The sequence below is a fragment of the Spermophilus citellus genome (assembly GCF_964194105.1).
Source record: "Spermophilus citellus genome assembly, chromosome: 7".
Lineage (NCBI taxonomy): Eukaryota > Metazoa > Chordata > Mammalia > Rodentia > Sciuridae > Spermophilus > Spermophilus citellus.
Window position 1 is genome coordinate 85,252,658 of NC_138188.1, and position 13,390 is coordinate 85,266,047.

The following is a 13,390-nucleotide window of genomic DNA, read 5'->3' on the forward strand; positions in this document are numbered from 1 at the left end:
TCATCATCTCAATGGTTCGCTGGCATCACCTTTCAACCATTCCCTCTGGCAATATGCCAGGCGTTATTCTGACGCTGTGGCTCTCAACAATTCCCCTATGTTTTCTTTAAGTAATTGCCAAGGTTCAAGTCTTACATTATGCTATTCGGTCCATTTTGAGTTATTTTTGTACAGAGTGGTAAATAGGTGTTAATTTTCCATATTCTACATGTGGCTATCCAGTTTTCTCAGGATGATTTTTTTTGATAAGATGTCTTTTCTTTCATGTATGTTTTTGGGCACCTTTGGCAAGAATCAGTTGGCTTAGCCGCATGAGTTTATTTCTCGGTTGTCTGTTCTGTTCCATTGGTCTCTCTGTGTGTTTTTATATCAATTCCATTCTGTTTTTGTTACTATAGTAGTGTAGTATGTTTTCAAATCAGTTGTTATAATTCCTGTACTACTGTTCTTTGAGTTCAGGATTGCTTTAGCTGCTCAGGATCTTTTGTGGTTCCACCTGAAGTTTTCTCAATTTTAGGATTATTTTTTTCTAGTTTTGTGAAGAATATCATTGGTATTTTGATGGGAATTGCCTTGGGTTCGTAGATTTCTTTGGGTAGTATGGACATTTTAACCATGTTAATTTTCCTAATCTAAGAATGGGGGGATCTTCCCACCTTACAGTGTCTTTTTCAATTTATTTTCTCAGTGTTTTGTAATTTTTATCATTGAGATCTTTCAGATCTTTAGTTAGGCTTATTCCTAGATAATTTTTTGAGTGGATATTGTGAATGGTATTTCTTTTCTGAATTCCTTCTCTGTAAGTTCATTATTGGAATGTAGAAAAACTAGTGATTTTCATATGCAATTTTTTGCCACTAGTTTGTTGAATTTATTAGTTCTAAGAATATTTTGGTGGAGTCATTAGATTTTTCTAAGTAGAGAATAATATCATCTGTAAACAGGGATAATTTGAGTTTCCCCTTTTCTATTTATATCACTTTTTTTTTCTTCTGTTGCCTAATTGCTTTGGCTAAAATTTCAAGTACAATACTGAATAAAAGTGGTGAGAGAGGACATCCTTGTCTTATTTCTGATTTTAGAGGAAATGCTTTTGCTGCTTCCGCCTCCATTTAGTATGATATTTATGGATTGTCAAATAAAGTCTAGGATGTTGAGGTCTGATTATTTTGTACCTAATTTATTCAAGGCTTTTTATCATTAAGGAATGTTGAATTTTGTTGAAGTTTTTTTTTCTAAATTTATTGAGATGATCAAGTATTTTTTTATATTTGATTCTACTTACATGGCATATTATATTTATTGATTTGTGTATGTTGAACCATCCTTGCATCCCTGGAATTATACCAATTTGTTAATGGTGTATGACTTTTAAATATTGTGTTGAATTTGGTTTGCTAGTATTTTATTGAGGATTTTTACATCTATGTTCATCAAAAATAGTGTGTGTGTGTGTGTGTGTGTGTGTGTGTGTGTGTGTGTGTCCTTACTAGGTTTTGGTAGCAGAGCAATACTGGCTTTATAGAAAGGATTTGGAATAAATTCCTCCCTTCTTATTTATGGTATAATTTGAGAAGCATTGATATCAGTTCTTTAAAAGTATGATAAAATTCAGCAGTGAGGTGATCTGAATTATCTTGGGGGCACTTTTTATAATTGTTTGCTTGTTATTGATTTATTTATGTTTTTTACATACTCTTGGTTCAATTTTTGAAGGCCATATTCATCCAGAAATTTGTCCATTTCTTCTAGATTTTCTAATTAATTGGAATAAAGTTTTTCAAAATGTTCCCTAATGACCCTATGAATTTCAGGTTCCTTGATTGTAATATCCCTTTTGAAATTTCTAGTTTTATTTATATGGGCCTTTACTCTCTTTCTTTAGTTATTTTAACTAAGGGTTTGTGTTAGTCAGCTTTCTGCCATTGCCATGAAATACCTGAGAAATAAATTTAAAAGGAGGAAAGATTTATTTTGGCTCACAATTTCAGAATTATTAGTCCAAGATCACTTGGATTCAGTGTTTCTGGGCCTTCAATGAGACAGAACATCACGGTAGAGAGGGCATGGGGAAGGAAAGCTGCTCACTTCATGGCAGCTGGGAGCAGAGAGAGTAAATACCTGAAAAAACAATTTTAAAAGAGGAAAGGTTTACTTTGCCTAACATTTTCAGAGGTTTCAGTCCCTGATCATTTGCCTCCTTTGTTTCTGGGTTTGCAGTGAGGCAAAGCATCATGGTGTAGAGGAAAGGGCATGGGGGAAGAAAGCTGCTCATCTCATGGCAGCTGGAAATGGAGGGCGGGGGAGAGAGCGAAAGAGAATAAGAAATACCTTTCAAAGACATGTCTTCAATGACCTACTTCCTCCTGCTAGGCCCCACCTCCTAAAATTTCCACCACCACCACCTCCCAGTAGTGCCACGAGCTGGAAATCAAGCTTCCACACATGAGCCTTTGGGGGACATTCCAGATACAAAGTATAATGTTATGCTCCTGACCCCCAAAAGTTATGACCATCTCATAATGCAAAATGCTTTCAGTCTATCTCCAAGAGTCTCCATAGCCTTAACAGTTTCAGCGTAGCTCAAAAGTCAAAATACAAATCTCCTCTGAGTAGCAAGGTGAACTCTGAGCTATGAGTCCCTGTAAAAATAAAAAGCAAGTTATATACTTGCAAGTTATATTTAAATTCCATGGCACAGGGAATATATTACAATTCAAAAAGGGAGTAATAGGTGAATACTAAGGAAGAATTGGACTAAAGCAAGACCAAAACCCAGTAGAGAAAACATTAAATCCAAGAGCCTCATGTCCAGCATTTGAGGCATGTGATGGCAGGATGAGGGCCCCAAAGGGATTGGGCAGCCCTGATGCTGTAGTCTTGTTATTGTCTGCAGTGCACAAGGACACTCTCTCGGGCTGGCTTCAATCAATTCTTGTGACTTTCCTTGGAGATAGACTATATTCCTGGCATGTCTAAGTTACTGAGGTCTCCATTGTAGCTGTGACTTCACTCTCAGCTTCATGCATTATCCTTTGGGGGCTTCCTGTATGGATTTTGACCTGTCACACATTCCTAGGCCTCCCAGGCATTCTTTTGAAATTTAAGTGGAAGCCTTCATGATCTCACAATTATTATATTTTGCATGCCTGTGAAACCAGCATCCTATGGATGATGCTATTCATCAGTGGGTAGGCCCATTTGGATCACAGCTGCAACAGCATCTGAGGATATCAATGATGGAACATGATGAAACAAATCCTGGAGAAATGACATTTTATGTCATCCAGTGCAACAGGGTGTCAGGGGCTTTCTTCTCAAGTGAAAGATTTACACTTTTATAATTTTAAGTTTGGAAGAGGGTAGATCTCACTGAATCCTGAGATGTCCTCAAGGCTTCTTTCTTATTGTCCTAGTGCAAAGTAGTTGGCTTCTTTTTAATAGTGCTAATCTTAATCTCTTTAATAACCATACTCTCCTTGGCAGCAACTTTAAACATGCTCCTTTTCTGGCAAAATTGTGAATTTTTCAAATCTGCAAATCTGTAAATCTGGTTAGAAGCAGCCAACAATACCTGTGCCATAACCTAGATGCTGTGCTACCTTGCATTTCCTCCATCAGATTATTTGGTCCATCACCTTTAAAATTAGCCCTCATGTAAAGTCTCAAGGCATGGAAAAAATGTGGACAAGTTTTTTGCAAGAATATAAAATGAATAGCTTCTGGTCCAATTTCCAATAGAGTCTTCATTTTCATAGGAAACATTATGAGCACAGCTTTTACTATTCACATTCATATCAGCATTCTGGGTTTCTGAGCTCCCACCAGAATCATCCCAGTAAGTTCTGCTTACTGCATTTCCAGATTTTTTTCCAGCCTGATTTGGCAAATAATTCTAAGCTCCTTCTGCAGACTAGTAGCAAAGAATTCTGATCCACATGGTCAGGTATACTCATAGCAACAATTCCACTTCTGATACCAATTTTCTATGTTAGTAAGCTTTCAATCTTACTAAGATTGAAATATATCTGAGAAAAACAATTTCAAAGGAAGAAAGGTTTATTTTGACTCACAGTTTTTAAAGATTTCAGTTCATGGTCACTTGGCGCTGTTGTTTCTGGGCCTGCAGTAAGGCAGAATATCATGGTAGAGAGAGCCTGGGGAGAAAAACTACTCACCTTATGGCAACTGGAAGCAGAGATAGAGAGGGAGGGAGGGATAAAGGGAAGGAGAGAGAGAGAGAGAGAGAGAGAGAGAGAGAGAGAGAGAGAGAGAGAGAGAGAGAGAGAGAGAGAGGCACTCTTTAAGGACACACCCTCAGTGATCTCCTTCCTCCAGCTAGGTCCCATCTCCTAAAGTTTCTATTGCCTCCAAATAGTGCCACTAGATGGGGACCAAACCTTCAACAAAGAGCCTCTTGGGGATGTTCCAGGTCCAATCTATAACAGAGCTTTTCAATTTTGTTTATCTTTTAAAAGAATCAAGTCTTGGTCTCATCAATCCTTTGTACTATTCTTTTAGTATTTATTTTATTTATTTTTGCCCTGTCCTTAGTTATTTCTTTCCTTCCCCTGATGTTGAGTTTTGTTAATTCTTGTTTTCTAATACCTAGAGATGTATTATTAGATTATTTATTTGTGATATCTCTGTTCTTTTAATTTTGGCATTTATCAGTTTAAGCTTACCTCTTATAATTCTTTTTCTATATCCCATAGGTTCTCACATAATGTGTCTTCATTTTCCTTTGAGTCTAGGGATTTTAAAATTTGTCTTATGACTTCCTCAATGACTCACCATTTGTTTAAAAATGTATTGTTCAATCTCCATGTATTTGTATGAATTTCTGTAATTTTGCATGTTGTTTATTTCTAGTTTTATTCCGTTATGCTCTGATAAGATGCAAGAAATTATTTCATTTTGGGGAATTTGTTAAGACTTGCTATGTGGCCTAATAAATGAAAAATACTTTGAAAAAAAATTTTATCTGCTGAAGAAAAGAATATGTATTCTTCAACTCTTGAATGGTATTCTGTAGATGTTTATTAAGTCCTTTTGATCTATAATGTAATTTAACTCCAATTTTTAATTTTTTTTTGATCTGGGTGATCTATTGAGATGTGTGATATTGAAATCTCCCACTATTATTGTATTGGGGCCCCTCTCTCCCTTTATTTTCAGTAGTGTTTCCCTGATTTTGAGTACATATATATTTATAATCATTATACTTCTTGATATTTTTTCCTTTATTAGTATGTAGTGATTTTCTTTGTCTCTTTTAACTGATTTAAACTCTGTTGTCAGATATGAACATAAATACTCATGATTGCTTTTGTATTCTATTTGCTTGGCATATCATTCTCCATCCTTTCTCTTTCAGTGGTGTATGTCTTGGCTGTTGAGATGAGTTTCTTGCAGGCAGCAGATTGCTGTATCTGGTTTTCTAATCCAACTAATCTTTCTACATATTTTAATTGGAGAATTAAGATCATTTTCATTCAGGGTTATTACTGACAGGCATGTTCTTATTCCTGTCATTTTCCAAGTTTTCCTTGGGTTATTTTGATCATCTTAAGTTCATTTTTCCCCATTCTTATTCATATTAGAAATTAGATGGTTTTCTGTTATGCTTGATTGTTTTTCCCAATTGTCATTTTCTTATTTATTGCTCTAGTGAATTTTATTCTCTTCCATGCTCTCATAATTGTGCTTATACTTCCTCTTCCAGGATTAGGATTCCCTTAAGTATCTTCTGTAATGTTTGTCTAGTGATCATGTATTTCCTTATTTTATGCTTATCATGGAAGGTCTTTATTTAATTCTGATCTTGAAGAATAACTTTAGTTGGTATAGTAAACTAGATTGACAATTATTTTCTTTCAGAGCTTGAAATTCATCATTGCATGCTTTCCTGGTCTTTAGAGTTTCTGTTGAGAAATCTGCTATTATTCTGATGGAATTGCCTTTAAATATGATTTGGCCCTTCTTGCAACTTTTTAATATTCTTTCTTTTTTATGTACTTTGGGCAGTTTAACTATAATATTTGTGAAGAGGTTCTTTTCTTGTCATGTCTATTTGGGGCTCTAAATGCCTGAAGGTTCTTGTCTTTCAAGATTTGAAAAATTTGATGCTATTGTTTCACTGAATAGATTTTTCTATACTTTTAGCCGGTATAGTCTGATTATTTGTAAGTATGGTCTTTTAATGGTATTCCATGTATCTTTTGTGTTCTGTTTCATTCTTTCTAATTTTCTTTATCACTGTCAGTGATAATTCATCAGCCTCATTATAATTTCCTCTGCCTAATCTGGTCTATCAGTGAAGCTTTCAACTGGATTTCTTTTACTTTTTTTTTTAGAAGTGTTAAATATTCTTTATTTAATATCATACATAAACCACACTAACATGCCTTTCCATAAGGAAAAAACAGAATTTTAGATACAGGGAATTCTAATTAAATTGTCATGGTCAACAAAAATACAGACACTACTTCCTTATCTTCAACCACTGCCTTTAATAGGCTAATGAACACAAATTGAAACAAATGTGAATCATGCTTGGTTCTGAGAGACTAAAGGGATTTCCCCCATATTTAAACATATTCACATAATCAGTTCTGTAAAACTAAATATAAAACTAGTTTTCAAATGTCATTCCCCATTTTTGTGAAATACTGAACATTACTAATAAGTCCAACCATAACTTTCAAAAGGGGAAACAGTGATAGAATTTACTGAAGTGGGAATATAACCAAAATATTAATTTAATTACAAGTCAGTTTTACCTAAATCAGGATTGTCCAACAAAAATAATTTTGTCAGTCATTCATGATCTGATTTCTGGTGTATCACATCAATTAAATTATGGTGCCTATAAAAAAGCCAAGAGACATTTCTGTTTGGTAATAAATAAGGCAGTAGCTGTTACTCATTAGTGGCTTTTTTGAGGTAAGCTATTAGGTATGCCCTTTGTCCCTTCTTCTTAATGCCAGCGAAGATCATTTTTGTTCCAGGGATGTACTTTTTGGGATTCTCCAAATACTCCATCAGTGTATCCTCTCCCCCGTGATGCCTTTGTTCTTGTTGGCATCTGTATAAGAGAATCCAGCAGCCTGACCTGTCTTCCGCCCAAACAATCCATGGAGATTTGGCCCAGTCTTGTGCTTGCCTCCCTTTTCCACGGTGTGGCACTGGGCACACTTCTGAACAAAAATCTTCTTGCCTTTCTCAACATCACCCATTTTTAATTCGTTCTTTCATCGCTAGTGCAAAGAAGGTTCCCGATCCTGGATTTCTTTTTAAAAAATTTTTAAAAACCTGTTTCATTAAGCTTTTATTTCCAAGGTTTCTGTTTGATTCTTTTTCAAAATCTCCCTTTACTGAATTTCTTATTCACATCCTGCATTAACTTCCTTAATACATTCAATTGTTTTCTGTGTTCTCTTGGCATTGATCATTTCAGAAATAATTATTTAGAATTCTGTATCTGTCATTTCATCCACTTCAATATATTTGAGATTTGTTACAATGGAATTATGAAGCTTAGGAAGTGTGATAGCATCTTTTTAAAAAAATATTTCTGTGTTTCTATGCTAATTTGAGCCTCCGTTGGAGCAGATATCTCTTCCACTTTTATGTGAGAGCCTCTTAATAAGCAGCCTTCAGGCTGGGGTTGTAGCTCAGTGGTAGAGAGCTTGCCCAGCATGTGTGAGGCACTGGGTTCAATCCTCAGAACCACATAAAAATAAATAAATAAAATAACGGTATTGTGTCCATCTACAACTAAAAAAAAAAGCAGCCTTCTCTTATGATGTTTCTTGAGATATCAGTGTTTCCTGTAGTGTTGAGTTTAATTTCAATTGATCTTTGTCATATAATCTCCCTGTGGAGATTATTCTTTCACTGTGATTTGCAGAGTTTGACACAATGTATACTTTATTAGAGTGTGAGCAATCTGCTTTCTATGTAGGTCTTGACAGAATGGTGTCCCTCTGGTAATTTAGTTTGGTGTGGTATACACTGAGGGTATATAGGGTGCACCCTCTAGGTCATCCCAACAACGGGAGTAGAAGCCCGTATCAGGTGAAGGGGATTTCCACGGGCACTATTAGAATTGATTCTGTTACTTGAAAGGGAATCTGATATTGGCTGTTTCAATCATAGTGAATGGTCTGAAACAGCTAGGAGTTTATGTCCCTTGTTTTCTTTATGCAAATGTCTTAGAAGCATCTGTCAGGGTTCAAGTAGGTCTGAATTCTTCTTAGCTGTGCGGGGAGTATAGCTCAGAGGCACAGCACCTGCCCAATGTGTGTGTGGTCCTGTATTTGATTCCAAGCACCAGGAAAAGAGAGAGGGAGAGAGAATAATACTAGAAACAACAACAGTAATGGGTTAAAGTGGTCAAATAAAAAATAAAAAGGATAATGAAGAAGGGACAAACAATATAAATATAAATAAAAATGGAGGGCTGGGGTGTGATTCTGAGGAAGAGCACTTGCCTAGCATGCTTGAGGCCCTGTGTTCAATTCCTAGGACTCACTCCCCAACCCAGAAATAAAAATTGGGGCCAGGGGGAGATTTAGAGAGAAGAAAAGAGAGTGAAAAAAAACCCACTTAAAGAATTAAAATATAGAATAACAGTAGGGAAAAAATGAGCAATAAAAGGAAATAATAGAATAATAGAACAAAATTTTTAAAAATTGTGAGTCAAAAATTTCCCCTAACCAAGTTGCTTGGAAACACTCCTCTCTGGATATGATTACAATTTGCCAGGTAGGGGGTTGGGGTAGTTGTTACTAGCAGCAGTATGTTGAAATTTCTCTCAAGTCTTGCCAAAGGAATTGTGGTGAAAGCAGGCAGTTCCCTGTCTTTGTCATTAAACAGGTTAAGGGACTTTTGGCCATATTGGAGGTGTGTTCTCTCTGGAAGGATTTAGACTGTGCCTCCAGGGATGTGGCCCATATCCAAGCTGTGGTGGATACCCAAAATTCCTCCAAAGGTTGGGGGAGCAGTTGAACCATCAAGTTTCATTTTGGAGGAGGGTTGTGGGAAGAACTAGGAGATTTGCTAATCAGTTCCTGGTAGTCTCTTCATACCTGGCCCCCACACTAGTCAATACAGAACTGATGTTGCTTCATGTCACAGAAAGCAGGATCACTGAACTTCTGGGCCCTCTACTTCCCACACCATTGCAGCCTGTGCTTCCCACAGAATGTACCTTTCAGTGAATTTGTGACAGAGACACTCTTCCAAACCATAGCTGTCTCGTGTGGCTGCTGCCTTCCCGTTCAGTGTGGGAGGGTGTCCAGAGGAATTCTGAAATGTGATTATGCTGGGTTTTCTGATCCCCAGAACAGTTTAGTCCTAATAATAGGAACCTTCTGAAGATGGCTCCTGGCCATGGCACTCTGAGGGTTGGTTAGCAGGTGCAGTGTGTGTCTTCTCTAAAGTTAAGTTGTAATGTAGACTCCATGTCACTTATTTATTTAAGGCATTTGGATGCTCCTGGTAGCCTTCTGCACAAAGCTGTGACCCTTTCTCTTTCACCTTTACCTGCTCTGAGGGGAGAGTCCCTTTCCTGTAACTGAGGTGCTGGATGCCTGAAACTGGGGTACTCCACTTCTCTTGTTTTTCTCCCTAGTCTCTGGAATCCACCAGGTTTTATTCTCTTTGTTGTCAATTTCCAGTTCTAACCCATAGCCCCTCCCATCCAGGAGCAGTCAAATACCAATGGCTTTGTTTCCATTCCATGGAGGAGCAAATTAGTGCTGTTTAAGTCTATTTCATTATCTTAAGAATGCCCAGATTCTGCAACCTGTACACTCAGAAAAATGAGAAATTATATCCCATCTGATTCAAATGTATGATATGTCAAGATCACTGTACTGTCATGTGTAACTCAGTAAAACAAAAAACAAACAAACAAACAAAAAAGAATGCCCAGAGAAGTGGATTTTGACTGACTGACATAGGGATGGTGGTAGTGATGGTCAGTTCTGCTGGTTGGATCCATTGAGTGCCTAAGCCACTTGAAAGAGAATGAATGCAGGTTAAGAAACAGAAAGAAGAGCAAAGAAACAATCATGCCAATCTTTTTGAAAACCTTGTTAGAAATATACTAGAAGAATAATTTTGCTCTGGGCCCACAAATTATGTGGTGGGTTCTGCACCTAGGTGTTCAGGTCTCTCAAGTATAACATAAGTGAGAAAATATGGTTAAGGGCCTATTTTATCACTTTCCATTAAGTTTATGTATCCAGATGAGCCTCTAATGAAACTGATGCCCTTTTTTAAAAAAATATTAATTGATTTAATGTTTAATTTCCTTTAATAGAATATTTTCTGAGATTTCTTCCTTGCCTAGAATAATTTGTATACTGATTTAGAACCTAGAGTTAAAAAGGTGATTCAGGAGCTGGGGCTATGGCTCAGTTGGTAGAGTATTTGTCTAGCATGTGTGAGGCACGGGGTTCGATTCTCAGCACCACATATAAGAAAATAAATAAACGTCAATCAACAACTAAAAAAAAAATTTTAAAAAGGTGTGACTCAGGTTTTGAAAACATGTATTACTTCTGTCCTTTGAATAAAAGAAGTTTTTGAAATATTTTGGGTTAACTTTTTTTTTTTGTAAGGTGATAGACACATTACAACCTCACGTTTCATAGGTGCAGTCTACACTCACCTTAATTGGTCTCATTTCTTAGTGAAGAACTAAGAAATTTATTGGCCGGTAGGTCCAAACACTGAAAGGAACAGCAATTCTATGAATATTCATTCCTGAGATTTCTCAATCTTCATACGTGCAGCTCAGGTCAGGGGTGCAGTCCAGGGTATTATGTGCTCCCCTGTGTGTTGGAATGAATGTGAGCTGGTTGGCTTGGTAGGTTGTTGCTGGTAAGAGAAGCAAAGTCATGGGGGCGGGGTCGCCATTCCATGTGGGAGCCTTCTACTTCCTGTTTGCACCCTGGACACTTAAGGTGAATAGTTGAACAATTTTATAAAAATGATTAATTAGGAGACAGTCATGGTGAGAGTGGAAATAAATGAGTGTAATTACTACAGTTATGTGAGAAACCTTGCTAATAAAGACTTCTTAGTATCTTCTAGTGAGCTGGGAGCTTGACTGGTGGGTTGACAGACTTGTGTGTCTGACAATATTAATTGCAGGGTTCTACAGGCCAGGTTTCTGTAGGTTGGGTGGAGGTGCAGGCCACTGGCAATGAATACAACACCCAAGAAAAAACATGTGAGTAGGAGGAAGAAAAGGGATTTCCCTGGGCTGCGGCAATGCTGATGCTGGTGAAATAGGATTTTCTTGAGCATTAAGCAGCACTTGCCAGGATTGGGAGCCTCTGAGCTGCACATCTGCTCTTGATCTGTGGAGGACTTGGGCAAAAAGATAAAAGTGTGGTAAGTTTTAGTATAGTACTATGTTTCCTTACTAGTTGCTTTTGGCACACACACAGACATGTGTGCATGTATGTGCGCCTGTGTGTTTGTAAAACTGAACATAGGCTGTCAACTTTCAAACTATTGTTTTTTTTTTTTATTACAGAATATTTTCGGAATTAACTAAGAAACAAAGGCTAACATTAGCTGCTTCTGTGTTATCCCTGCTACCTCAATCCTGAAGTGCTTGATCTACTGACACCAACCAGGATGAATGGCTCAGAAGATAAAATTGGACCGAAACACTCAGAGGTTAGTTTGCTATTTGGGGAGTAACTTTCAGTATAATAATACAGAAAGAGAAAAAGCTTTCCATTCATATAAACCCAATTTGAATCTGAACTCGCCTATATATTTGTAACATTGTGCAAGTAACTTAATCTCTCTGATTTCCAGTATCTTTTCTTGTAAAATGGATGTAATATCAGCTTCCCAGGGTGGTAAGAAATTTTTTATGAGGTAATGTTAGTAAGGAGTCTGGTGCAGTGATTGGCTCATGACTGAACACTATAAAAGTTCATTCCTTTAAGTTGTCAACTCTTCTTCCACCCTGCTTCCCCAATGTTGGAGCCATGGCTTTCAAGTCTTGACTCCTGCACGTCACCAGTGTCTCCCCAGTCTGCTTATTGGGTGTTGTGACAGGTTGAGGCAAATTTAAGACTAGCCCAATTCTAATTGTTCTGTGCACATTTCACTTCATTTTATGCTGGAACCCAGCATTATGGTTGGAAAGGCAGAGTAGATGTTGCAAATATGTTTCTTTAATGATGAATTTATTTCAGTTGATTTCTGTGACATTTTCCTCTTCTGGAGCCTTTAAGAATCTGGCAGTTTATTCATAAGGCCTGCTATTTATTCTGAATTTTATCCAACCACCCATCTATCTATCTATCTAAAAATCCATTCATTTATTTATCCAATATTTTTGTACTGGAAACTTACTATATGCCAGACGTAGTTCTAAAAGCTAGAAATTAAATGATAAGGAAAACCAGAAACAAATCATAGAACATTCATCTTAGCCATGGGAGAGAGGATGCAATGAATGCAGCAGTCAGTGAGTTATGTCGGATATAAAAGGGGGTGTACTATTGGGAAGATAAAGCAGGAAAAGGAAATGGGGCATTGAGGGAGTTTAAAAATGAGATGGTGTGAGAAGACCTCATTGACAAAGTAACATTAGACATGTCCTTAGAGGAAAGGCTGTGTTCAAACAGAAGCAGCAGCAAGTACAGAGGCCCTCAGATGGAAGTGAGGCTGGTGTGTTGAAGAAGGAGCAGGAAGGCCATGGTAGCCAATAGAGAGGAGAGTCCAAGAGGGGAGGTGGGAGAAGTGATGGGGCTAACTCCTGCAGACCATGTGGGCCCTGTGAGGACTTGGGCCCAACTCACCTCAACAGGACAACCTGGTTCCTGTGTTGAGAAAGTCTGAAAGGGGCAAGGGCAGAGGCAGAGTCCCCTTGGGGGATGGTCACGATAGTTTAGGTCTGGCTCAGAGTGGTAGCAGGAGAAGTGGTGAAGTGGCATATTTGTGACATCGTTTGGAGGTCTTCCAATAGAGTTTTCTAATGGGTTGGATGTGTGAGTCAAGGATGATTCAAATTTTTGGTGTAACAGGGAAGATGGAGTTGTCATAGTTGGGGAGGACTGTGGTAGAGCGTATCTAGTTGGGGATGTTGGGAGCTTTGTTTTGGACAGTCTGTAGTTTGAAGGGTGTAGTAGACATCTGAGTGGAAAAGCTGAATGTACAGTTGATTGCAGAACTCTATAGTTTGGGGAGTAGCTGAGACTAAAGATAAATATTTGGGAAACACAGGCATGTGGCACAGCATTCATTCCAAGCTGTGAACAGGATGAGATCCCCCAGAGCTGAGGGTAGATAGAAAAGAGTTTTAAAAACAGGTCCCCAGGACTCCCAATCATAATAGCTTGGAATTTAGGAG

At 37.6% G+C, this 13,390-nt stretch overlaps 1 protein-coding gene and 1 pseudogene across 6 annotated transcripts in view; one reads left to right on the forward strand and one right to left on the reverse strand.

Annotated features, from left to right (window-relative positions):
* LOC308653126 (transmembrane protein 45A-like) overlaps window positions 1-13,390 on the forward strand; it is a 151,693-nt gene that overhangs the window by 99,542 nt on the left and 38,761 nt on the right. For 4 of the 5 annotated variants that reach the window (XM_081301583.1, XM_081301584.1, XM_081301585.1 and 1 more), the window contains one exon: window positions 11,555-11,700. In XM_081301583.1, the coding sequence (XP_081157709.1) occupies window positions 11,659-11,700 (42 nt within the window). In that variant the 5' untranslated portion in view covers window positions 11,555-11,658. Of the gene's footprint in view, window positions 1-10,948; window positions 11,410-11,554; window positions 11,701-13,390 lie in introns of those variants that run through there. The other variant, XM_081301587.1, reaches the window with a different exon arrangement.
* On the reverse strand, window positions 6,879-7,267 carry LOC308653213 (cytochrome c, somatic-like; annotated as a pseudogene). Its single transcript has one exon. The product of its transcript is annotated as a cytochrome c, somatic-like (transcript).